Here is a 25300-nt window from a genome sequence, read left to right on the forward strand (position 1 = left end):
TGGCTTTCGTGTTTACTTGTTGAGCCACAGAAAGTTTTTATTTCATGAAGGAAACTGGATAAAACCTTGTTTTTACTTTACTCAGGTCACGCACTCATGTTTACTGCTATGTTTGTTTTGAGTTCCTTTCTGGTTCCCACACCTACTTCACACGCAGGAATGTCGTATTCGGGTGTCAAGTCCTCACCTTTACACCCCCCTGCCCCCGGGGAGCCACTTTTCAGATTTTTTTTTTATTTTCTGTTCTTAAGAATAAAGGCGGAAAACAACAGTTACTGATTGTTTTTCTGTACAAATACTTTCACTACAAGATGGAAAATACAGGTTTATATCATCCATAATATCACTGTTAGACAGTCCTTCAACATTTTTCTAACATGTTGTAATTGTTGAACTGTATATTCATGGTATACAGTAAAACTGCTGATACTGTGTCTTTTCTGTCACTACACATCATTTGTAAAACTTTAATTATCAGAAAGTTAAATGTCCAACTCATGGCATTGAAATGACCTCTATAAAAAATATTATTTTTACACTGACTGTGTTACAGAATCATTTCACAGGACTTATCTACTTATTTTTTTTATCTAAAAAGTCAAAACTCAAATGTTTGTGATTTTCTTGTCCTGGGTTCAGCTGCACTGTCTCTTACAGTTGGATCAATATGGATACAATTTCAAAACTGTTTTGTCTCAAATCCGAAAATAAAGTAATTTCATCTACTGTACATTTCTGAAGACGACACCAGAATCAATGATTTCCTGCACATCGACACATGATCTACGTAGAGCACTAGTGTCCCATATTGATTGAGGTATGTTTAAGATAAAATTAAGGCAAAAATAAAACCCGACTGGATAATTTAAGACTGGCTTGTAGGCTGCAGGGTCAAAGGTCAAGGCACTGCTGTGTTGGAGGTACTGCAACGGTCCTGGGTCTGTGATTTAGGTTTCTTTGTCCTCTGAGGGAATAAAGAGTGAAATTCAAAAGTGAATATTTGAATAAATACATAAAAACACTTTTTTCAAAATGTTCAAAATGAAAAGACACTCGAACCTTTCACTGGTGGAGCAGGTAATCGCCTCCTCAGTTGTCTGGTTGAGTCGAGGGTGACCGGCTGTGAGGATTCATGTAGAATGTGTTTGACATAAAGTTTGGACAGTTACGCTGTTCACTCTTATGATAAATGATCAATATTAACAGGTATTTCACCATAACTGGAATGGATCTGGCCTTAGTGAAGCGTGACTGTGTGTCCACGTTGAGGCCGGCACTCTTCAACGCGGCGATTCTCGTCGAGATGTCGCCGATCTGCAGCAGCAGGGACACAAACAGCTTATGCAGTACATGTTTATACCAAGAGGGGGCAGCACAGCTTGGAGTGAACAACACTCATCCTCATCAGACTGATGTTGTAGTCGTTACAGCACTTTTAAACTGATCGACCGTCTGTTATAATCGTAGACTGTGTTTAAAAATGGACGTAGACTCCAGAGTGCTGAAGTGCCTGAAACCTGCATTCTCTCTAATGACCAGAAGAGGGCGACTCCACTGGTTGCAAAAAGATGTTTGTTTCTGTAGAAGTCCACGAAAAAAGTGAATCTACTTTTCACTTGATTTATAACATCAGTGAACATTTATAGGAGTTCATGTTCTCAATCTGTAGTTTCAAGTCTTCTTCAATACAACATGATGTTCATCTTGTAAATTATGATCCAATTTAAAGTCAAATAGTTGGGGAGGTGGATACTGTGTGATTGACAGCTAGCACCATCCAATGGGTGCATGTAACAGGTGTAGGTGGGCCTGTAGTGCCCTCGAGCTCTCAGTCAGACTCCACCCCCCGAATCCCCAAGTATTGTTACTTCTGGTTTCAAAAAACAAAGATGGCGCCGGTCATGATGCCAAACTTGAGGCATCAAAATAACAACTCACAAACCAACGGGTTAAACTCCCCGAGGTATTCAACATGAGCAGTTGAAAGAATTTAGGATCTCTAAATATTCCACTTACGTCTCTGACCATTGGTGCAGTTTCCACCCACCTGTAGTTCAGACTGTTGGACCTTGGCAGCAGCTGACGCCACCTGCTCCTCCAGGAAGGACAGCTCCATGTCGGAGGTGGAGCTGCAGATTCCCCTGGCACACTCCTCCAGGTCACTCAGCTCCGCCTCCAGACCGAACACTGAACCAGCCGCCACATACACCTGCAGCACGAACCACAACAACACAGGCTTTACTTCACAACCAGGTATTTTATAGGCAAACAAGACGAACCCAGATGACGTAACATGAACCTGCTTTTACGCCGTGTTGTTGCACTGCTGACGCTTTCAGCCCAAGAGCTCCTAAACAAACGCTGAATGATAAGAGAGTCAAACTTACGTTTTCCTCCAGTCGGGAGAACTGTTGGTCCAGCTTCTTGGCGTCGGTGTTTGGGGGCAGGGAGGTGGAGGAGAGTTGGGCTTCGTCTCCTCCCTCGAATCCGTGAAGCAGCTCCTCTGTGGCGTTCAGCACCTTCAGCACCTGAGTGGTGATGCTGCACAGGGACACCGCTGAATACCTCTACAACACACACACACACACACACACGCACACACACACACACACATTTTCTTAAAACGGACTCTTTGTAAAACCTGATGATTTGCAGTGTGATAAAAAGTATAATTAAATGTTCACTTCTTCTGAACTGCTTTTTGATGCCTGATGAAACTTGAACAAAGACTTGCACATCTACTACTTTGTCAGGATGTGGACTCGTCAATATACAAATCCTGCAGCATTGTGATCATAATAAAATAATCTAATAACTTCAGATATCTCTCCCTGGCTGTCAGTGTTGAATTTGGCCAATTTGGACGTGCAATACATTCAATATCAATTACTGCAGGTCACTTTTACAGTTTCTGAAAGAAAAGCTGCAACCAGCGTCACCACAGGCCGAGCAAACAGACTGTGTGTTAGAACCAGCTCAGCACTGTTCCAATAAAAAGGAAAAACTCTAAAGCACATCACTGCTTTAAATGGAGTCGAAACAAAAATATTGAAATGTATATTTTAAGTTATATGGGCGAGGATTCTCTTTATATCCACAGTGGATAACTGGATGTTATTTAACAGCTTAATAGAAGAGCATCAACAGCATATAGAAAATAAACTTTGGTAAAAAGATACCATGAAAGGAAATTGTGAGGAGAAAAAGTGAAAAAGAAGTTGTGCTTCACATTCATTTCTCCAGCTTCCTACAGTTTGTTCTCACCTGCTGCAGAAGAGTTGATATTAACTGTATAGTTTTGTAAAGCTCGGCGTCACTACCCTGCACGGCACAGAGAAAAGACAGAGAAGAAGAAACAGCACAGACATGGAGGCGGTAGTTAGCCGAGAGGTTAGTGAGGTTGTCAGTAGCAGTGCAGAGAATATTTGAGTGTTGTCAGTTGCTCCAACAGAGACGACGTGTTATTGGAAACTGAGCAGCGGTGCTTACATGTTGAATCTCCTCTGGGGACAGAAAACCCTCCTGAAGAGAAGAGCTGTCTTCCTCCCTCTTTTCTTGTGTTTCCTCCAGTTTCTCATCCTTTTCTTTACTTTCACACTCTGCAGCAGCTTCCTCCATCATTTTCTGCTCCATCGCTATTTTTCCACCTCCTTCCTCTTGTTCCTTATCATCCTCTTCTTTTTTCCTACATGTCTGTTGGGCCTCGTTTGTCTCAAGATCCAAACTTATTCTTTCTCGTGGATCTGCATCTTTTTCTTCCTGCTCGTTTTTCTCAGTTGCATTTTCTACTTTCTCCACACTTCCTGTCTCCTCTGAATCGTATCTACCTTGTGCCTCAACGACCTTTTCTGTGACACTGCTCTCCTCTTTTATTTTAATGCTTCCGTCTCCCTCTGTGGCCGGCGGCTCTATATTTACTCTCTCGTTTTCTGCAGCTGTTTCCGCCTGCATGTCCTCTAAAGTCATCATCAACATGCTGCTGATGATTCTGTCAAATTCTGCGTCTTCCTCCTCACTGTCCGCTGACGCTTCCCAGCTCTCCTGACCCTCTTCGCTTTCTTTAAACTTCCAGTCTTTGCTGTTGTCTGGCGTCTTTGCCTCTGGCTGATTGTCTCGTTCCACTCGTGTCTCATTTGAGTCGATGATCTCTTCTGTTTTCTCAGCTTCAACCACTGATTTCCTCTCGTCTCTTTCTCGTGTCTCTTTTGCGGTTTCAGCTGCATCTTCACGTACCAGCGTCTCTACGGCTGTTATTTCATCCTCAACCCTCTCTCTTATCTCGATCTCGCTTGTTTCAGCATTTTCTCTCTGTCTCTCATCGTCCAAAACATCCTCATCTGTTGCTTTCTCATCCTCACTCTTCGTTTCCTCACTTTCATCCCTCAAATCAAACATGTTCACATCCAGATCTTCGAATGATTCTCTCCTGTCCTCTGCTCCTCCCCAAACCTCCTCCGTCTCGAAGCTGCTCTCCATCTCTCCTTCATTTACCTCCTGCTCTCTCTCCCCCTCGTCCTGTTCAACTCTATCCAGCTCGTCCTCGGTGGATGAAAACTGCGAGGCGCTGACTAGACTGGCCAGATCTCGAAGCTGAGCGGCCTGAACTGCCTTTTCTGCCTGTAACGTCCACAGCGTCTCCTCGTCTATCCCTTGCTCCCCGTCTCCGCCTCGGCCCGCTCGGTCCAGCTCGTCCTCTGTGGAGGAAAACTGGACGGCCTGGACTTGGTTTGCTAATCTGCACACTTTCACAGCCAGCTCCTCGTGGCTCCCACTCTCCTCCTCTGTCTTCCTCTCGTCGATGCCAACTCTGTCCAGCTCGTCTTCTGTGGAGGAGAACTGCGTCGCTCTCACTTCTTTTTCCAGTCGACAGAGTTTATAAGTGAGTCTCTCCGTCTTCTCCTCCTCTTCCTCGTTATTGTCTTCATCCCATTCTCCCTCACTTGGGCCAACTCTGTCCAACTCCTCATCGGTAGAGGAAAAGTAAGTGAGTTTGGACTGTGCCACGAGTCTGTACAATCTGTGCTTCATCTCTTCATCATCTACTTCATAATCTTTCTCATCCTCCGCCCTCTCATTCTCCATTCTTCCTTCATCCAAGTCGACTTTCATCTTCCACAACCTCTCCTCTTCGTCATCTCCATCCTCACTTTCTTGTCTCCTTTCCTCTCTCAGTCCATCATCTCCAGAGACTCTGTCTTCCTCGAGCACCTTCTCTTGATCGGAGGCTGCTGAAACTCGGCCTGCACGCTTTTGTAATTCTAATTCAAGCTCCTCGTCCGTCTGATTCGCTGCATGTCCAGTGGTGTCGCTCTCGAGGTCAAAGGGTTCAGGGGTCGTGGCTTCACAGGTCAAAGTGTCGGACGTCAGGGCATCAGAATTAGGTTGGGACTCATTGTCTTTCTTGTTTAAATCCTGAGGATACAAGAAGACAGAGTTAAATGTATTTCTGTGGTGAATTAAGCACATTTAACATGTTTATTAGTAAACCAATCGTCAACTATTAAATCTCATTCAGCAGTACTGTTATTACTCCTGCCTTCATGTGAAACTGTTTTACAGAGCTGTCGTGGTTATTTTGCAGCTCAAGTTCACAATGCTGCTTGACCATATATCACTATTCTACATTAAATGATCTTCTGCTGTTAGTATTTGCCTCTTAAAATAATTAAATGTCTCCAATCTCACATCTCATCAGTTTGTAAATTAATGTGATTTATTTCTTACCGACACAGAAGAAGAAGCAGCTACTTTTTTACTCTTCCTTTTCCTCCGCGATCTCCTGACTTTCCCCCCCTCTGGCTTAGCAGCCACACCGCTCCTCTCCTCCTCCTCCTCCTCCTCCTCCGTGGCTCCTTCTACGTTGAAGTTCACATCAATGATACTCGTCCTTTGTAATGCTGAAGGTCGCCTGATCTCCGCAGGCACCTTCCTCTGAAAAAGAGCGACCAGAGGTTTATGAGGTTTCCAGTTCCCCTCAGAGTCTGAAAACAGACCATCTCTGCTGCCTCTGCGGCTCATCAGCGGGGACGCAACACTGTCCTGAGCGTCCTGCAGGTTCAGGTTACAGTCCGTCATCTTCCTGTGGATCTGCTGGAGGGCAGCGCCCCAGGAGCTGTCGGGCTCAGGCTTGGTCTCGTCGTCAGAGTCCATGTCTTTGTAGGCGGACACCAGCCCGGACTCCCTCTCCAAGGCACTGTAGACCAGGCTCTTCCTTTGGGTCAGCAGGGTGGGGCGAGACAGCTGGGTGCTCTGCAGGGCGATCCAGTTCCCGTCTGGGCTCTTCAGGACTGAGGACACACCTTTGCGTGCAAGCACAGATATCATGCAGACGAGCAGAGGAAGAGGACATATGTCAAATACACAAACAAACCAAAAACGTACAGCAACAAAACAAAGAGGGGGTAGTTATTAGCTGACAGACTTGAACCCGTGTCCACATCACACCTCTTTTCTTTTTAATTGTTATCCCCTTTTGGAAAAATCTTTATTGACTCTATACAACATTTATACTATATTCTAGCACAAAAATCAACTATTAATGGGAAGCAATTTTCAACATCAGAAAAATTTAAATTTTGAGATTTCAGCTCGAATTTGAAATAAGGTTTCTGTGGGTTTGATAATTCTGGGCTTGTTCTCAGCTCTCGGACAGAGGTCACAGCTGAGGTTACAGAGGTCACAGCAATGAGCATACCAGCGTTGTCGAGGCGGTCCACACTCTTCCAGGCAGAGATGGTCGAGCCGATGCCTTCTTTCTTCAACGTTTGCAGAGATTCTTGTATCAGACCTGGAGCGTCGGTGGACAACAGGGAGAAGGCAGAGTGTGACCTCTGAGGAGAGAGAGAGGACAAATTTAAAGGGTGTTAAAAGATGATAATAAAAATCTCCACTGTGTGTTTAACAGTTTTACCAGCAGAGGTCAGCATTTATCACCACACCCCACACACCATTGGCACATTTTGGCCACTCCTCACTTTTTCGAAAGGCTCTTTGAGGGTTAAGACTTAGTTTGGGGTTTGTTAGATTAGGATTAGGGTCGGGCATTTAGTTGTGATACTTATTGTGAGGGGGCTGAGGAATACATTATGGCAGCGAGTGTCCTCACTAGTACAAGAATTTGTGTGTGTCCCTCCATGACCCTCCAGGTGTGTGTGTGTGTGTGTGTGTGTGTGTGTGTGTGTGTGTGTGTGTGTGTGTGTGTGTGTGTGTGTTCTGTTACCCAGAGGCCTGGTTGGTGTGTGAGTGAGCAGGAGGCTTCATCACAGGTTGACTGATGATGATGATGAGGGTGATGAGGGTCAGTGTTGGGCCAGTCCTGGTCGTACTCTGTCCTCATCTCAGCCAAAGACTTCCTCCTGTTAATGATCTTCAATACACATACACGTTATTAATACTTCATGCAGCTCTGATACCAAATCAGAATACACAATATAAAGTATATTCTTCATCAAACGCATATTAAGGGATTTGTTGTTCTATGTGCAGGAGGAATATGTTTGCAGCAGAACAGCTGTGAAAGCTTCACTCGCTGACTTACATTGGACTGTTACGTAACAGATTCCCACACAGTAAATCAGCCTAATTACAAACTATAAAACATCTGTCTCTGCAAAGTGACTCTGCAGCAGCTCAGACATGCAACATTAAATCCCGTTGTTTTTTTTCCTTCTTACTTTTTGCACAATAGTTTTAGCCAGTTCATCTATGAGCTCTCCTCTGTGCTCCCGCAGATAGTAGGCCTCATCCTGCTTCTCCTGGTAAACAAACAAACACACACACACACAAATAAGAAAGCTTTTAAGCACCACACACACACACACACACACACACACACACACACACACAACACACACACACACACACACACACACACACACACACACACACACACACACACACTATAAGCTGATTACTTCTCTAAGTATACACTCTGAATATACATATTTGATGTACTATGTTCAAAAGCTTTGGGGTACTTTAACAGATTAGTAAATATCTTCGAACGTATACTAGTAGTTCTCAGTGTAGGCTACTGTACTTCAGATTTATCTTACAGATTGAGTTTCTGGTGTCATAAAATGATTAAGGAATTTAGTAAAGTTGTGGATGCTCATTAAAAACATTATGAGATATGAGCCAATGACCTGAGATTAACTGATATTAATGTACATGTCTAATGAAGGATGAAGTGTTGGAAAACTTTGAATGTCAAACAAGGAATAGATTATTAGACAATGGGGCCCAGGGCCATAGACAAGCATGTATAAAGTATGTAGTTGTAGTTCTGATTTTCTTTGTAGTTGTTTTGTATCTCTATCATCCTGTTGTGTCACTTGGTTGTTCAGGCTCATTCATGCTCAACATTACATGTGTCAATGGTGACAGACAGAGTCTTCTGTCCGTTTTCTGTGATCACGTCCATCATTTTGTTACGAAACAGAAAAAACAGAACAGGATCGCCGGAAATCATGTAGCAAACAATTCCAGCAGACGACCAGCGGACTCAAGGAAGAAATTCCAACAGTGTCGGACATTTTGAGTTTCGGGATGGAAACTCTTGATTCTGCACTGCCCTCTAGTGGATGTATTGTATAACAACAATGCCAAGTATGTCAATGATTCACATCATTTGAAATATCTACTTTTTGAAACGTAAAGGCAGCACAGTGTGTCTTTGTGGTTGTTCTTTGTCTCTTTGTAGGTCTTTGTTGCTTCATGGAGTTTTTGCTTCTGTTGCTGGGTATTTAAATTCTATTGGTGGGTGTTGGCATCTGTGGAGCAGTTTTGTTTCTTTGTGGTAATTTAGCATCTACAAATCATTTGTCTCTTTGTAGACAAAAGGTTTGTGCACTTGTGACATAGAACCTCATGTTCTGAAAGATCACTACTTTGAGTTAAGTATTGTCGGCCTATGATTTATGTAATTTTATTCTATATTCTATATTACGTTATGTATCATATTGTCATATTAAAGTGTCATATGGACTGTAGGATAATCCTTATGGTCCCTATAATCGGACTCAAAGGGCTAAACCAAGGTCAGATTAAGAGGAAACCTGATGAAAAAAAGAATGTAGAGGATATTTACCAAAGGGAATATATTACAGACGAATAAATATTACAGACTGAAACATTAACATGACAATGCTGAGTACAGTCTGAAAATCCCCTCTCGTACATTGCTGTTTATAGAGAGAAAAGCAACTTCTAAGTTGGTGAAAGGGAAAGACAGTGTGTATAGCAATTTACCAGAAAATTTTCTATTTATAATAACACTATTGATAAGACATGAGTAACATCAATAACCTGACTGGCAGTGTCGAACTCCGCCTCGGAAATGGCCTCGTCTATGGCTTCCTCTGCCACCCGCAAGGCCACAGTGAGCGTCTCCGCCATGCTGTGCTCTGCAGACAGACAAATACCAGACTCACAGTTTGGTCAAAAACATCAGTCACTCAGTGTTATAACATTGAACAGGAGGGAGGGAGTGAATCCTCTTCTGTTTCATTTTTGCTCTCGAGCTCTGCATTACTGATGTGTCCCAGCCTCAGTCGTGTTTCTGAGCCACTGCAGACAGAGGTGAGACCGTCGGGCTGCTGCAGCTTTTCATTCATGTTTGCAGTCACTCATCCTGTTGGTGCAGTGAACTGAGAAGTGAGAACTCAGTGGGACATCAGGCCAACACATGTATTTTAATGCAACCTGCACCAAAGTAATCAAACTATTCATTCTCCACTGTGTTATGGGCTGTGAGGTACAAGGAGGGTGTCAGCACAATTGGGGATAAATATCTGAGTTTATGGCTTCCTGACTGGATTGTTCATTTAACCTCGAAGTGGATAACAGGGCCTCAGAAGGTCAGTTGTGATACATTTCTTATGGAAATTAAATTCAGGGATCACTGCAGGAAGCTGGATTAACAGTCAGGCAACTGCCCCGGGTCCCTAAAGGTGCCAGGTTCACTGTGAGGTAAATAGTTTGAGCTAATTTAATCAACTGATTTAATAGAAACTGACAAGGAAAGACACTGTCATCACTACCATCTGACATCAAGGCAAAAGACAAAGTTTTATCAAGTGCCATTGTCAAATGTTATTTGAAAGTATGATTTAGTAAATATACAATGGTAATAACTTTAAAATATAATAAATATTATATGAATATACTATAAATATAATAAAATCATCACAACAATTTTTAACCATCTTATTTTTAATGTTTAATATTGTCAAACAATGTTTTTATGTACAAATCAAACACGTCTGTACCTTCACTTTGTCTGTAGAAGGTCGAGTCGCTCCCACAGACGCTGCCCTCATTGCAGACGCTCTCCTCGTAGGCACTGCCCTCTGTACACACACACACACACACACACACACACACACACACACACACACACACACACACACACACACACACACACACACACACACACACACACACACACACATGGATATAAAAAGACATAACGTCAATGTGTTTATTTATAGACTAAATAAAAAAAATTAAAAAATGCACTGGTTGATAATATCCACATTGTAAAAATAAATAATTTTAAAACCCATTGAGCCTGGCAGCATCAGTCTTTTAATATGAAGTTTGACATTTTAAAGTTCTGTAAACCCGTCGTTATGTCAATAGTGCCCCCCTCTAATTCTGAGTCTTGAGTCCTTGTCACGTTATGTAAATATTCATGCAACAATGCAGCCATTGGAGGTTATGTAAGTGCATTAGCGTGGACCCGTGTGTGGCATTACCAGGCAACCTGATCTGCTCTGCAGGCGCTGGTTCAGAACTAGAGAACACAGGGTCACTTCCAATCATTTTACTAAACTGCAGATTATTTTTAAAAGGCAGAGAGCACTCTGCTCTGATTCTTGGAGACTAAAAACTACGGGCAGGCTACGAGTTCACTGGTGTGAGACGTCCTGTAAATCAAAACTAACTCAGGATATTTATTTGTATTTCAGAGGCTGGAGTTTGTTCCTGTGACCCTCTGGTGACTTCTCTGTGCTGTAATGACTCAGGACACATTTAGCCCCAGAACAGGGACGTGCAGCAGAGTCATGACCGACACAGTTGTCTCTTTCACAGCAGTTAAAGGCCACGGTTTCCCTGAAGGCACCGTGCGAACATGATGAACTGACAGTAACATACATGTTGCCTCTGTATATGTGTCACTACAGTGATCAGTATTACCATGAATGTACAGTGAATGACAGCAGGTTAACTCACAGTAGTTAAACTCATTCACAATCCTGTGAATTCAGTTTTAACCAAAGATTGTTAAAAAAAACATTGACATGTGGGTTGTTAAATGAACCATTAAATTAGTATTAAAGCTGCAATTGTCAGGTCAAAAAGTTGCATTGTGTTGTTTTAAGAGGTTAAGCGTAAAAAATCGGATTCTTTTCTATATCTTTTAAATCCGTTTGAGATCCGAAAAGGAGTTCATGTTTTTGTCCGTCCGTCAATTAGCAAGATTATGCAAAACTTTGAGGATGGATTATAAAGAAACTTGGTGGAAGGGTCATGAAAGAACCCATTAAACATTTGGTTCCGATCTAAATCAGGGGCGGATTTCTTTTTCATGTTCTAAACATTGCGATACAGGGCGTTTTCTGACATTTTTGTCGATTTCTCAGAGAACAATTAATGGATGTTAATGAAAAAAAAGAAGCATAATTAGATGATTTATTTATGAGTGTGTGCGGATTGGTGCAGATCCAAGTAAAAACCTGCATCTAGTAAATTTAAATGTGGTTTCAAAATGCCTGTATGTTTAAAACTATGACGTTTTGACTTACGACGCATAAGAAGATCAGACTTTTACTACGTCTACGTTTGTTCTCTCCCCCACTCCCTCTGCTCCTCGGGGTCACTTTGCTCTTTTTGCGTTACTCTTTACAGGAGGATATCTGTGAGCGCTGTTGAGTCACCGGGCTGTGGTGGAAAATGTTCCACAGCCACATAAAGCTCACACACGATGATGCCTATACCCCACAGCTCTCAGCTCCCAAATGTCAACTCCATTATTTCTGGTGCTTTCATGCAGCATCACATTTGTCTCATGCAAAGCAACATTAGTATGAGTCAGACTAGGCAGATGGGATTTGGCAGCTGAATTCATACGGCTGAAGCGGTGCGGGTCTGTCATAAACAAATTAAAATGCATGATATGTTGTGTGCCAAGTGTAAAATGCAAAAAAGAGCTTCCTGAATCAGAATGAGACGCAGAGCGGCGTCCTGATGCCGGCCCACATCAGGCCTCCTCCCACCAGGGTCACAGCTCTGCATCATCTGCAGCCAGCGACCTCCACAAAACACCATTCTCTAAAACCCCTCTTCTGTTCAATCACAGCTAGAAGCTTCGAACCAATGGCCTGGAGATTAACTCCTCCTCCTCTTGTTCTGTGTACATGGAGGAGCACGTGCTGCTCAGTCATAGGAGAGCAAATATATCTTCCTTACCCTGTTTGTGTCACAAGATTCACCTTAAGCTTTGGAGCTGCGTAAAAAAATATGCTACTGACACAGTGGAGAGGGAATAAGACTGAGACAGCGCTCTTCTTAATAAGGAGTTTGCCACATGTGGTCGAATGTAGGAAACCAGATAAATTCAATTGTAAACCTCGCAGGGAAAAACCCCTGAAAAGACACGGTATATTCACAATCTGCTTTTATTAAAGATCAAGAATGAACTATCACTTAAACTTTAAAAACTTTAAAATTAAAGTGAATGATTGGTGAAACTGAGAAAAGTTTAAAAGATAGGTTATGTTTTGCTCTTTTGTCAGCAAGTGGCCCTCAAGTCCCTCGATCCCATTGTGACCTTTAAAAATGTTGTGTGCAGCATCACAAAATCCAAAGATATTAAGTTTACTCTAATAGAAACATAAGTTAACTCAATGAATATTTACATTTAATAAACAAGAAACATTACATTTTTGTCATTTTTGCTTTAACAATTAGTTAAGCTATTATTTGATTAGTGAACAAGTTTATATACTTTGTTTTTCTTTCTTTGATTTTCTGTCAATCAACTATTTGATCAAGAAACTAAACATTTCAGCTCCATTCAAGTTATAATAAAACATGTTTTTATAACAGCACCTGTGCAGTTTATACAAAAGTTTTTTAAACAGTCTAATAAAACTGAGATCCAGCAGGTCGGATCCCGTGTCTCTCTTCTGAGTGACGATGCAGAGGAGGCACACAAACAGTTTGGAGTCTGGCAGCGGTCGCACTAATCTGCTGAAGTTATGTGAGATGAAAGCCAAGCAAGAGATTAATCCTGTTTCAGCCTGACGTCCTGTTCTCCACTGGTTTGACATGTGAAACGTCAGAACTCAGACAAATTCAAAGCAAAATCAAGTGGACACAGTTTCACACACATGAGAGTAAATTCTCCCTACAGGGATCTGTTCAGAGCATTCAATGAAGGAATAGGTTTGTGATGAAGATCTGAACTGCTCATATAGAGGATTTAACCTTTTCAGTAATCTGAGGGTCAATTATTTAGTTTTTTTGTTTTCAGTTTCTTTCTTTACAGTTGACCCTAAATTCTAACTGAGCCTTTAAGTTAAAAAATACAATTCCTGACAACACATAATGGACAGAGTAGATGTTGGTTCTCTCTGAGGTTTCTACGTTTTTCTCCCCTGTTAGGCTACACACAAATACAATGTGATAGATTACCAGTCAGCTCTGAGAGCGCACTGTGCTGAGCCAAGTGCTTCCTGTAGAGAGTCTTCAGCACTTTGGCGCTGCCAAATCTCTTGTAGCGCCTCTTCACATTAGTGTAGAACCATTCCAGTGACTGTGTCTTCAACAGCCTGAGAAAGACAAAAAAACTGACATTTAAGATTTTATTTTTGTATCTTATCATAAACATTTGGAAATACAACTATTAACCTTCATATCAAATGTGCAGAAAAAAGGTATATTAGCATGTTTCAGTCACGTGACACAATAAAAAAGTTATTATCATTAAGTCACAATAAAAACTAGAACGGACAGAGGTTCACAGTGGAACACATCTGCAGGAGAAAAGGAAACACAGACATCATCAGAAGTACAAATAAAACAGCAGCATTAACAGACAGTTTGTACACAGAAGAGGTGACAAATCTCACCACTGCATTGATTTTACATATATAAAAACAGGCTTTGCATCTTACACTGTGACTAATCAGACAAATCCACCACATATTTAGTTTTGAGGAGACAAGAAGCCTCTAGAAACACACAGAGATACAGAAGATAATCTGTGACCCATCACAGGTAAAGGCAGCACGCATCCAAAAATGTATTTTGATCCAGATTTGTGTTCTCTTCTGCCAACTGCACCTTCACAAAGTGGATGTCGTGTGTACAGTTTGTCTCACAGGCCAGATGAACCCATCCACTCCACCCTGCAGCTTCACTGGAGCTGCAGGGTGAAGCCTGTTAACAGGAAACTCAGGTAGCCTGAGGAGCCGCTCCGAGAAACGTGTGAGACCTTGTTCATCTGTTTGCGTGTGTGTGAGTGTTTGTGCATAAATTCAAACCACCTTAAAGTTAAAGGTTAATCAACAGAACATGAGTTTGAGAGTCGGGTCATTTATGTCCATGATAGAGTTGGAAAATGCAGTTTGGCAGCGTTTCTGTTTTACTGTTTTACCAAATGACAAGTACATCCAGAATAAAGCCATTTGATTTGCATATAGAAAGTGTCAAACAAATGGAAGTACCACCCACTAACCGTTGTATGGCCATCTACACAAACGACAACTATGTGCAAGCGTAACAGAGGCAGCTGACAAATAACAACACAAAGAGAGAATTAAATATTTGTGAAAAGTCTCAGTGAAGTGCAACAATCATATTTTGTCATGAGACGTTTTAATTCAGCTTTTAGTTGTTAGATTTTCCTTCTACAAAATTTGCCTGAGATAAAATTAAACTAGTATTTAATGTTGTGACATCTTTAATTGAGTTTTAATTTGGCAAATGTGAAATTTAAAATCTTTGTAAAATAGATAGTACATACTTATGATTACTGCCAGTGACAGCATCATAACAAACAGTATGACAGACAACAACAAACACCACCAACAGATGAACAAGCTGAAAACATGTAATAAAAACTATAAAAACTATTTGTAACATGCTACAGTCAAAAAGAAGGTTATTTTCTTTGAATCAAATCAGAACATCAGAGAAAATTCATTTGATTTCTATGCCAGAGCATTTTAAAACAAGTTACATAATGTTGTAGTCCTTGTTTGCTGTATCTAGAACATTGTCATGTATTATTAATTATTAAAACACAGTCACCGTCAGAGTGGACTTTGATTTCAGTCTAAATTTCCTATGATACAATTACAATAACGGTTTTCACTCCTCGCCTTCATGTTTCCTGTCTGAGATGGAAATGAACTTGGATTTAATTGAATGTCGAGGAGTGGCAGCTGAGGGACGCAGCAGAGAAACCTGTGTCAGCATGTTTAATGAGTTACCATCTGCTCACTGTGTCACTGAGCTCCATGTGACGGGGTCTGAGTGGGAGTGGGTGCAGTAGGTGTGTTGACGAGGGGGGGGGGGAGGTGTGAAAGTGACACAGAAAGTCTCCCAAGTGTCAAAGTGTCACTCGTCTCCAGGAAACTTCTACAGTCAGCAGGATGGTGTTCCCCCCCACAAGCCGACTCATTACGATGATAGGTTAGATGAAGTAAGAACTTTGAGTTTAGTGCAGAGGAGATTTCGATTACAGGATTGTTTTTAAGTGCTAAATCATTACTTTTAGCTCATTTGGGTGAGATCTGTAGACACCCTGGTCTGCAGGAACTCCCATCATCAGACACGAATGCTGAAATATTGAATGAATCTGCAAAACCCCAGATTACAGTCGATATTCTACAACATCTAATACTAAAATTCTATGTCTCTGCTCTGTGTTTACTACAGTGTGGTTAAAATATTAAGCTTTGCACTCCCATATGTTGTAGAACAGTTATGCTCGTGGTGACTAATGTCCCTTCCAGCTCCTCGCCTCCAGCGGAGATGAGGAGGTCTGGTGAGCTCACTTCTTTTGGAACAAATACCCTCCAGAAACTTCTGCTCTTCAGCCCCAATCAAAGCTGACGCAAGTGATGTCACTCGAGGCAATTTATCAGACTTCACGCTGCTCAGCCTGGAACAACAACCTCTGCACAGTTGCTTTACATAGAAAGACAGTGTTTTGTGCATTGATGAAAATAGATTTTTGGACTTTCAGGAAGAAACTTATATTGCAGAATAATAGTGAAATGTAAACTGTGTATTGAATACATGGCATCCACTGCAGGACCTAAAGATAAGTCAAAACATGGACCTCACCTGCATTCTGGCATTACCGTGTATTAATAACTGAACTGTTAAGCAGCGCATATAACACACATATTAACTTACTTCTCCACTCATACAAATATCACAAAAGTTTTTGTAATGAAACTAGAAAATATTCTAAATTCAACTATACTTGAAATACAGTGAATAGAACTTGCATTCAAAACTTTTGCGCTCTTTATAGAAGAAATGGAGACTCCAGCCCCACAAACAGGTGAGTCCTGTTCCCTCTGTCATGGTGTGTTGTCAGGATGTGTAAAAACATTCCAGCCAGTGGTCGACTTCATGTTTTGCGTATTATGTTCTAAATCCATCTCTCCAGCAGCAGCAGCAGCAGAGTTAGAACTTAATAACCTTTGACGTCATCGTCAGACTCTCATCCTGAACTTGGCCTCCTTGCAGGAGGCACATGCACACACATACTTAGTGACTGCAGCACCAGCACTGCTACCACTGCTGACCTTACCTGCTCTTCTGGCAGGCGGAGCAGAGCCAGGCTTTGTCCTGCTTAACGTAGACCCTGCAGGCCTTGCAGACGTTGTAGCGGCAGTCGCAGCACTGGCGTTTGGGGTTGAGCAGGAAGGTGAAGGGCAAGCAGCAGCGGATGCAGCAGCGCTGGTTGAAGCAACTCTGCCGTGACAGCAGGAGGCAGCGACTGCCCTCCTCATCCAGCTCCTGCTTCAGTTCACTGTGGGGAGGAGAGGGAGGGAGGGAGGGAGGGAGGGATGAGAGCGAGGGAGAGAGGATGGTTAGAGGGAGAACAGACTGGAACCAGGAATGTGTCTGTGTAAGAGAGAGAGAGACTAATGATGAATCTATTAAAATAATGCATATTAAGTCAGAATATGTGTGTGTGTGTGTGCTTGTGGGTTTGTGTGTGTGTGTGTGTGTGTGTGTGTGTGTGTGTGTGTGTGTGTGTGTGTGTGTGTGTGTGTGTGTGTGTGTGTGTGTGTGTGTGTAAAATGAGATTGGGAAGACAGTTCATCTCTGTTGAGGGTTTACTGTGTCAAATAGAATGATTATCACAATGACAATCACACACACACACACACACACACACACACACACACACACACACACACACACACACACACACACACACGAGCACATACATACATAAATCCTCTGCCTCCCTCTAATAAAGATGAATCACAAATTAAAGTGGTTTTAAAACATTTCATCATTTCATCATTTTCTAAATGATTAAAAAAAGGAGCGACACAGTATCTACCTCTAATGTACAATTTGAATTCCAAGTGTCAAGAGAAATAATCATCCAACAACGTCTGAATATTTAATCAGCACATTGCATCTTTCCATATTCATAATAACTGTTGTCTGCCGAGCTCTTGTAAAGGTTAAAGGAGGCGGCTGAGCTGAATACTTCATCAGTGAGTTCCCTCGACAGCAGCAGGAGCTTTTCTGTCTGTACGGCTCCGGATGCTCAAGGAAAATAAACAGTGTTGTTTGAGAAAGCAACCTCACAATTAGGTTCTTAGCTTTAGAGGTTCGGAGCTTTTATGTCATATAACATGATCTTTGGAGTTTGCCAGGTTGTGTGTTTGTAAGTGTCCATGGAAATGTAGATGCTTTAATACTTTTGGCACGTTTCATTTGAAACTTGAAACATCAGATTTTCTCGCCACTTGAGGACAGCAAAAGCAATCTGAGAACAAAACAAGCATTTTAATTGATATGATGAGAAACCGTAGTCTAATTATACAGCCAACAGTTATAGAGCGACAATATCATAACTTTGACTCATGCTTTTTAGCTCCACCACCTGTTGAGAGAATTATCTGTCTTCTGAGCTGCTAAATGCACCACTGTGTTTAACAGCTAGTTGCTAACTTTGTGATATTAAAAGATTTTTAGGGCCTTTTCCTTCTGAAAACAGCCGCCTTATAAAAACATGCCGAGAGCCGGGTTTTTATTATATTTTACAGCTGCATAGTTGTGAGTTGAGGCACCAGTTCCATGCTGGAGGAAAGGAAATCTCTCTTTCTCTAAAATATCTCATACAGTTTATTTAATACTCCTGAGGAGCACTGATCCACACACAGCAGCACATGAATAGTTAATCACACAATATTTTTAAACATGTGCAGACACACCAGGCGAAAGCAAAGGGATGGTAAATTACAGTAGGAAAACAAGATTGACAAATGGGTGAATGATTGAGGCAGAAAACAAGAAAGTGGTGTAGGTCTGGGTAAAAAGAAAAACATCCATTATTTTAGGCTGCACCGGCATCAGCCACGACTGAATCATTTATAGGTGATCGTTGCTGGAGACTCATGGAGTCTGACATCATGAGGAGAGAGGCAGGGACAAACACACTCTGAGCTTCCAGGTCGGTTTCATTTCAGGTTTAAATGAATCAAGTTCAAAATGTGAAGGAAAGAAAATGTGGAGCTTTTGTATAGATTGTGTTTGTTTATGTTGTGGTGGAGGGACGATGCCTTGACCTGAGAGGAACCCAGTAGACGTGGTGCAGATGCAGATTAAGCGGCGGATCCATTTTTACTTTTAAATTGCTACTTAAAAAAGAAGACAACCTGTGTTCAGCGGATGCATGAGCTATGCTGAGTTACAATCCTGTTACCATGATGAATTTCTTTCTCAACAGCTCAACATTTTCAAATGTTTGATTTTGTCCAAATGTGGTTTAAATTCTACAAATATTTAGTCCAATAAAGTCAAGTAAGAAATCAACATTTGAGAAAGTAGAATCTCCCGTCAATATGGATCAATTACCAAAAGTTTTCCATAATGATTTCAGCTCTATTATACACACCATACAACTGTGAAATTCTCTTATAAAAGCCACATGTCCTTGAACATTAACGCAGGCGATTCAAACAGCCCTAACCTCCAGGTCACATTTTCTCTGACTCTCAAACTATAAAAATGTAACAGTGTCCCTAACGTGCCTGTCTGACGGAGAGAGACGGCTGCTCTCTCACCACAGCAGCACACTCCATTACTCAGACTCAATGGACGGTATAAATAACTCTGAAACATAGCACACATACACACACAGACACACACACAAATACAAGAGAGTGAAGTTACATGCAGAGTTACACATGCACACAACAACCACACAGGTGTAAACACACCTGTGACAGAGCAAACACGAACAGCAGCAGCAGCAGCAACAGTCATTTTTCTTTCATTTAAAAGCGTGTGATGACACATGAAACAGTCCAGGTTCAGCAGCTCACACAGCATCTGTAGAGCAGCTCTGTCCTCACACTCCCTCGTCTAAAGGAGCTTTCTAGCTCCGGGCGGAAAAACTGAACAAACAGGTTCGAGCTGCGTCAGAAGCAATAATCCTCACAAAAAGTCTGGTTCTTGGTGATAAGCCTCTGTGACATCTGCTAATGTGTACTCACATTATTTATTTTCTGGTGTAGATGGGGATCAGTTCTATTTCTGTTTAGGAAGATACAGTCCGGTTGTTTATTATGAGTAATGTGAAATATACCAGCGGCACCTCTCTTCAGCAGTGGAGCATGAGACTGTGGGCGGCCACCCACCCGCCTCGTTTATAGGCTTCACAAGAAAGTTAATAATAAAAACAAAAAGTAAGCATCATGAGCTAAAGTTACGTTAGGTGTAGTAGTAGTGAAAGTAGTAACAGTAGTGGCAAAATGTATTTTATGCCACATTTTATTTGGCTTTTGAATCAATTAAAACTTGAATAACACACAGTCGAGCACATTCCTCCATCAAGGCCCAACAGTCTCTTTAAATTCAATCAAGCTGCACCAAATGTCACACACACATAAATATCAGCTGTCAAAAAAAGCCCTATCCAGCAATGTAAAGAAAAGATGTTCCCTTATCCAGATGCACAACAACATTTAATGGGCCCTTTCCTGACCCAGACTGCTTTATGGGAATCCATCCAGTAGTTTTTCTGTAAACTTGCTTACAAACAAATAAACAAACAAACAAACAAACAAACCAATAAACAAACATACTCCACGATTTGATTCTGTATAAATATGTATAACTAGTATTTGTGCACCGTCTGTCTCCCGGTCTATTAAAGATTTATTTGAATGCACAAATATACAGAATAGTTTATCAGAAATACAAAGCATGAAGTGTTATTTGCTTGGATTTTTTATATTTATATTTATATTTTCATTGTGCGTCTGGAGGAACTGGATACAAAATGTGTGTTTGTGCACGTGTGTGTTAACAAAATCAAAGTAAATGCATTAACATTGCTTTACATGCACCTACTAAACTCTGCCTAATTTCAGAGATTATCAGAACTTCGATTATTACATTAAACAGTAAATACACTAAATATATAATCAAGATTATATATTGCCATTAGTTGAGCCTGGCTGTTTAAATAACCTGAATAAAGTGCTAAGATACTGTTTGCTGCAGGGTTTTAAAGCCTTTTCACTGCTCAACCCCAACAAAAATCCTGCTAATCTCATCCTGAGTTATTTTCCTTTGTCGAGAATGAAACTGAAGCAGAAGAATAAGGCAGGGCAAACTTTAACTGGCATGATATTAGTTTGGATATCATTGTGTGGAAAAGACGGGTCAGATATGTCACAAACGTCTGCACAAGGTTACGAGCAGTGACACGAGATTCAGTCCCAGATCAGCTCTGAGTTCCTCTGCATGAGAAACAGGGGAGCCCATCTTGTGCAAAAGCAAAATTCAACATTACATTTCACACGCTCGTCTATATTCCTTCGCTGACTTCAGCTGTAGATACTGATTGCTTTCCTATAAATACGCTCCCCTCTATCAGTCACCGCTGTTTGTCATTCTGTGAGGCTGCTGAGTTTCATCTCAGGGGGAGTCGCTGCAGAAAGTGAGAAGCGAGATTCATAAAGTCGGAGCCCACTTAACAACTCGAGGGAGCACAGCCTGCGTGACACAAGGGATTTACCTTATAGATGTGATATTAGAAAACTGTACGTGTCCCTATGTGTCTATATACCTCTGCTAACAAAGACAGCTTTTAGTAATTGTAGCTGTTGAGACAAACATTATCATAGAAAAATAGATCCAAGCTCTGAGGAATTATCTTCCTGGCTTCTTCCTAAACAGAAACAGGTTTGAAGCATCAGAGAAATGTCAGCATGTGTCACCTCATGCCTTGTAAACAGATTAGCTGCTCATAAGCACCTTACTTGTTGAAATTAGAGAAAATGGAAACACTCGCCACTTAATCCCTCTCGGTCGTATCACAGGAAAAACCTTGTGGTTGCAATGATTCCAGTAGAATAACTTCAGTCATGGTTTCATTGGTGTCTGTCAGCAGATGGTTAGAGACTTTAGTCCAAGTTGTTTTAAAGGTCCCTCCATCAAGATGCACACACCATCATCAACTAAATGTGTTGTGAAATGAGTTTACATTAGCTATTGCATGTTGTGTGAGGCTGCAGGATTTTAGGCCTCTACTCAGAGGCGTTGCAACAGGGTAGGCAAAGCAGACAATAGCCTGGAGCCCAGAACTGAGGCGAACCCTAAGAACGGCTACTCCCCAAAAACAATGCAGGACCCCCCCAGGTCCCTTTTTCCAAGGGGCCCCCAAAGTCCCTTGAAACGCCCCTGAAAATACAGCTGATCAAGGCTAATACCACATGATGCAGGATTTTAATCCGAGGAAAATAAACTGACCAGGCAGAAGTACTGGTCGATAATCACTTACTGTAGATACACTCAGGTGGTAGTTTATTACGTACAACAAACTAATAAACTAACAACTGAGTGAACTGCAATAAGCAACTGTTGACAAGTACATATCAGCTTGGTCATTTTACCGTCCTCTCATTAGTAGAACTGAGGGGATTTGGAAAATACCCCTGTGACATAATTTGTCCACTAGAGTGCACCATTTTTAACAGTAAAGCATTTAGTATGTATCTGTCTGAAGAAACATAAACAGCATTGTGAAAATACCATAATATTATTTCTCCACACTTTTTTGAAAACTTTTTTTTTACATTGGCCTGTCACAAGATCGACCTGAACACTCAAACACTGTCCATTAACGGCCGACTGAAATTATTCTACTTCTAGACATATTATTCAATTCAATTTTAATTTGTCTGCTGCCGAATTACACTATACATCATCTCAAGACACTTCACAGAATGAGGTCAAGAACTTCCTGAGAAACCCAACAGTTCCCGCACAGGCAGCTAAATGACTCCATTATGAGATTAAACTAGTGTCTGTGTTCATGATCTACTGCTTGAAATACAGAACACAGACAGGCCTACTTATATTATATTATATTATATTATATTATATTAAAGTTCCCAGAGTTGTCCTGTGGGTCAAAATACAGAAAATGGAGCTTAAGACACATTTCCACATTAAAGCCTCATGCATTAGAGGCTGCAGGAAATTACAGCAATTAATTTTATCTTGAACATTTGACCTTAAAAAAACAACTCATCATTTGCCTGGATGGTCTGATCGATGAAAGCATTGGGGAGGATTAACGTTGTAAGAGCGCCAGGAGGAAATTACCTAACTGTGTTATTCTTAACGTCTGAAAACAAATCCTTTCCGTCTATTATGCACCTCTCACTCTCTGCCCAGACTCAAACCCACGTAATTAGCATCTCATTCTGGTATTTCTGTTCATGTGTATTGTGTTTGGGCTCTAAAGGCATGATTGGTTCTGAGGAAGCTCGTGTGAATACAACAGGAAAGGGCTGTTCCCTTCCTGTCCAGTGTTTAGAGGACAGTCCTCAGAGGGTTACATTGTAAGGATTAGTGAGTGTAAAAAAAAAAAAAAAATCAGTCTGGGTGTCACCAGCCAGCTCATCTGGGGCTCAACCCTGTGACACGTTCACCATGGTGGTCTGAACTCACCTGAGTCGCTTCTCCTCCTTCTTGCGTAACGTCATGTCCCTCTGCACCACCTGCAGCACATGCTCCGCCTCATTGTCCGTCAGACCCGACAAATCCAACTTCCGACCCATTGCTGGCAAACGTCTGGCTGTCACTCAGGCCCTGTGACCAATCAGTGAGCTCGCTGTTGTCATCTGATGAACAGGAAATTACACAGTTTGTCAAGAAAAACAACACGAAACTAAGATTATTGTGACAAATATTCATATAGTATTATTTATAATACCTATACTTGACGAGACTATTTCATTTTATGCTTCTTGATACTTTAGTTCCACCACATTTCAGAGAAAAATATCTTTACTCCATTAAATTACATTTATCTAGCAGATATAATTACTATTTTCAGATTAGGACATTTAAAAATATGATCAGGTTATAAAATACAACATATTATGAAATATTAAGGACTTAGATATTAGTGTGCAGGAGTATTCAGTGTCTGGACATAGTTTAATTGATACTTTTACCTCTTAAAAGCATCTGATTATGTGATACAGTTACAGTCAGGGATCATTACATAATGTTTGTATAGACTGATGCATGTAGGTGACCGATATGCTCTGATAAAGCATTTTAAGACAGAAATAAAATGTTACATAAATTAACTTATCATTCACCTGCACTAAATCATTTAATAACCAGTATAACTTTCTTTTGACATGAGATTTAAATCAAAAAGCGTCATTACATAAAAAATGAAAAGTTCACAGGCGTGCCACTGCTGTGTTCCTCTCTGTGAAAGTTTGGGTACATTTTCTTGGAATAATAAAACAACTATGTCCAAGAAATATCAATATCCAAGAAATAGCGTGTTAAGGCTATAGAGAAATACAGTGATATATATCTTATTGATTGCATCTACGACAGGACACATGCATCAGCCCAGATACCACCGTGCAGCTCAGATTCAAAACCCACTGTACAGTCCTGAACTGTGTCCATGTGAGCTCTGCAAACTCAAGCCCCTTACACAAGTAGAGCAGGGGAATTAACACCAGGCAGGATTTGGGATTTCTGTAATAGCATTCCTGAGCAGGAACTCAGTCTTTTCTGCCAGACTCAAAGTTGAATCCAACTTAAAAAATCAACATTTGAAAAGACAGTTTATCAGTGTTAATCAATGTGTTGCTGGAATATAGTGAGAATATTGACCAGAGGTTTTAAAAGTGCAATAAGTTTTTATGCATCAGTTGTTCTGAGTAATTTTACTGGGATGTTAAATAAGGATCAACATCTATCACGACTAGAACAAAAATCAGAAAAAGACCATTATTATTCACACACACACACACATGCAGCCATCCATTCATTTGGGATAACCTAACCCTGACCATGACCAGTTCATGCATAACCTTAACCCGGCTTTGGTCCCGATGAAGTGTTTACACTGGAAAAGTTCCTCAAGAGGCAACAAAAACGAACACACGCACACACACGCACAATATGCTAAATAACACCAGGCTGCAGAAACCTACATCTCAGTATTTTCTTTAAAAGTAGTTTTATATAAGATTGTAGTAAAACTCACTGATCTCTGCCTCCGTTGCTCCTGCGGGTTTAAAACATGATCCCGGCTGCACCTTCACCGAGGAGGAGAAACACGTTAAATCCTTGAGTAGATTGTTCGTGATTCTCTGCCCAATAATACAGATGTGATGTCAGGATCCTCTCCAGCAGAATGTGTGTGTGTGTGTGTGTGTGTGTGTGTGTGTGTGTGTGTGTGTGTGTGTGTCAGCAGCAGCTTCTCATCCTGAGAAAACTTCATGATGAAGCTGGTTCCTGATTAACTTCACTGTCTCACTGGACACATCCCAGAACCATGAGGTCCGTGGTTTGTAGAAAACACAGTCACCAGCGCACTTTGAAATTGGATGCGCGTCTATTTCATGTCTTACGGTACATGTCATGGCCGCAGACAAACGTTTAAGCTTAATGACACTTACTATGGACGATTAATTTAATTTCCACATGTGACATTAACAAGTATAACGAAACGGAATATTACGGATATGTTTTTATGAAA

At 41.2% G+C, this 25300-nt stretch overlaps 1 protein-coding gene across 2 annotated transcripts; it reads right to left on the minus strand.

Moving 5' to 3' along the window:
* Window positions 1-539: 539 nt before the first annotated feature.
* myripa (myosin VIIA and Rab interacting protein a) lies at window positions 540-24988 on the minus strand. 2 transcript variants are annotated; one of them, XM_035171252.2, is made up of 17 exons: window positions 24806-24988; window positions 23236-23408; window positions 16835-17056; window positions 13699-13835; window positions 10269-10349; window positions 9307-9404; window positions 7674-7754; window positions 7220-7366; window positions 6695-6830; window positions 5725-6299; window positions 3490-5412; window positions 3265-3321; window positions 2388-2567; window positions 2048-2209; window positions 1216-1314; window positions 1060-1120; window positions 540-964 (listed from the first exon to the last, which is right to left on the minus strand). In XM_035171252.2, exons 2-17 carry the CDS (start codon window positions 23343-23345, stop codon window positions 948-950), a joined length of 4086 nt encoding a protein of 1361 aa, XP_035027143.2. In that variant the 5' UTR covers window positions 23346-23408; window positions 24806-24988; the 3' UTR covers window positions 540-947. The 2 variants fall into 2 exon arrangements, with proteins under 2 accessions (XP_035027143.2, XP_035027144.2); XM_035171253.2 differs by lacking the exon at window positions 3265-3321.
* Between the last annotated feature and the right edge of the window lie 312 nt (window positions 24989-25300).

Source organism: Hippoglossus stenolepis, chromosome 11 (genome assembly GCF_022539355.2).
Source record: "Hippoglossus stenolepis isolate QCI-W04-F060 chromosome 11, HSTE1.2, whole genome shotgun sequence".
NCBI lineage: Eukaryota > Metazoa > Chordata > Actinopteri > Pleuronectiformes > Pleuronectidae > Hippoglossus > Hippoglossus stenolepis.

Coding starts and splice junctions, on each gene's coding strand:
- myripa (XM_035171252.2), bottom strand. CDS start 23,345: ATGGGTCGGAAGTTGGATTTGTCGGGTCTGACGGACAATGAGGCGGAG. Junction 10,350..13,698: donor TGCGCTCTCAGAGCTGACTG/GTAATCTATCAC, acceptor GTGTGTGTACAG/AGGGCAGTGCCTACGAGGAG. Junction 1,121..1,215: donor CCAGATCCATTCCAGTTATG/GTGAAATACCTG, acceptor GAATCCTCACAG/CCGGTCACCCTCGACTCAAC.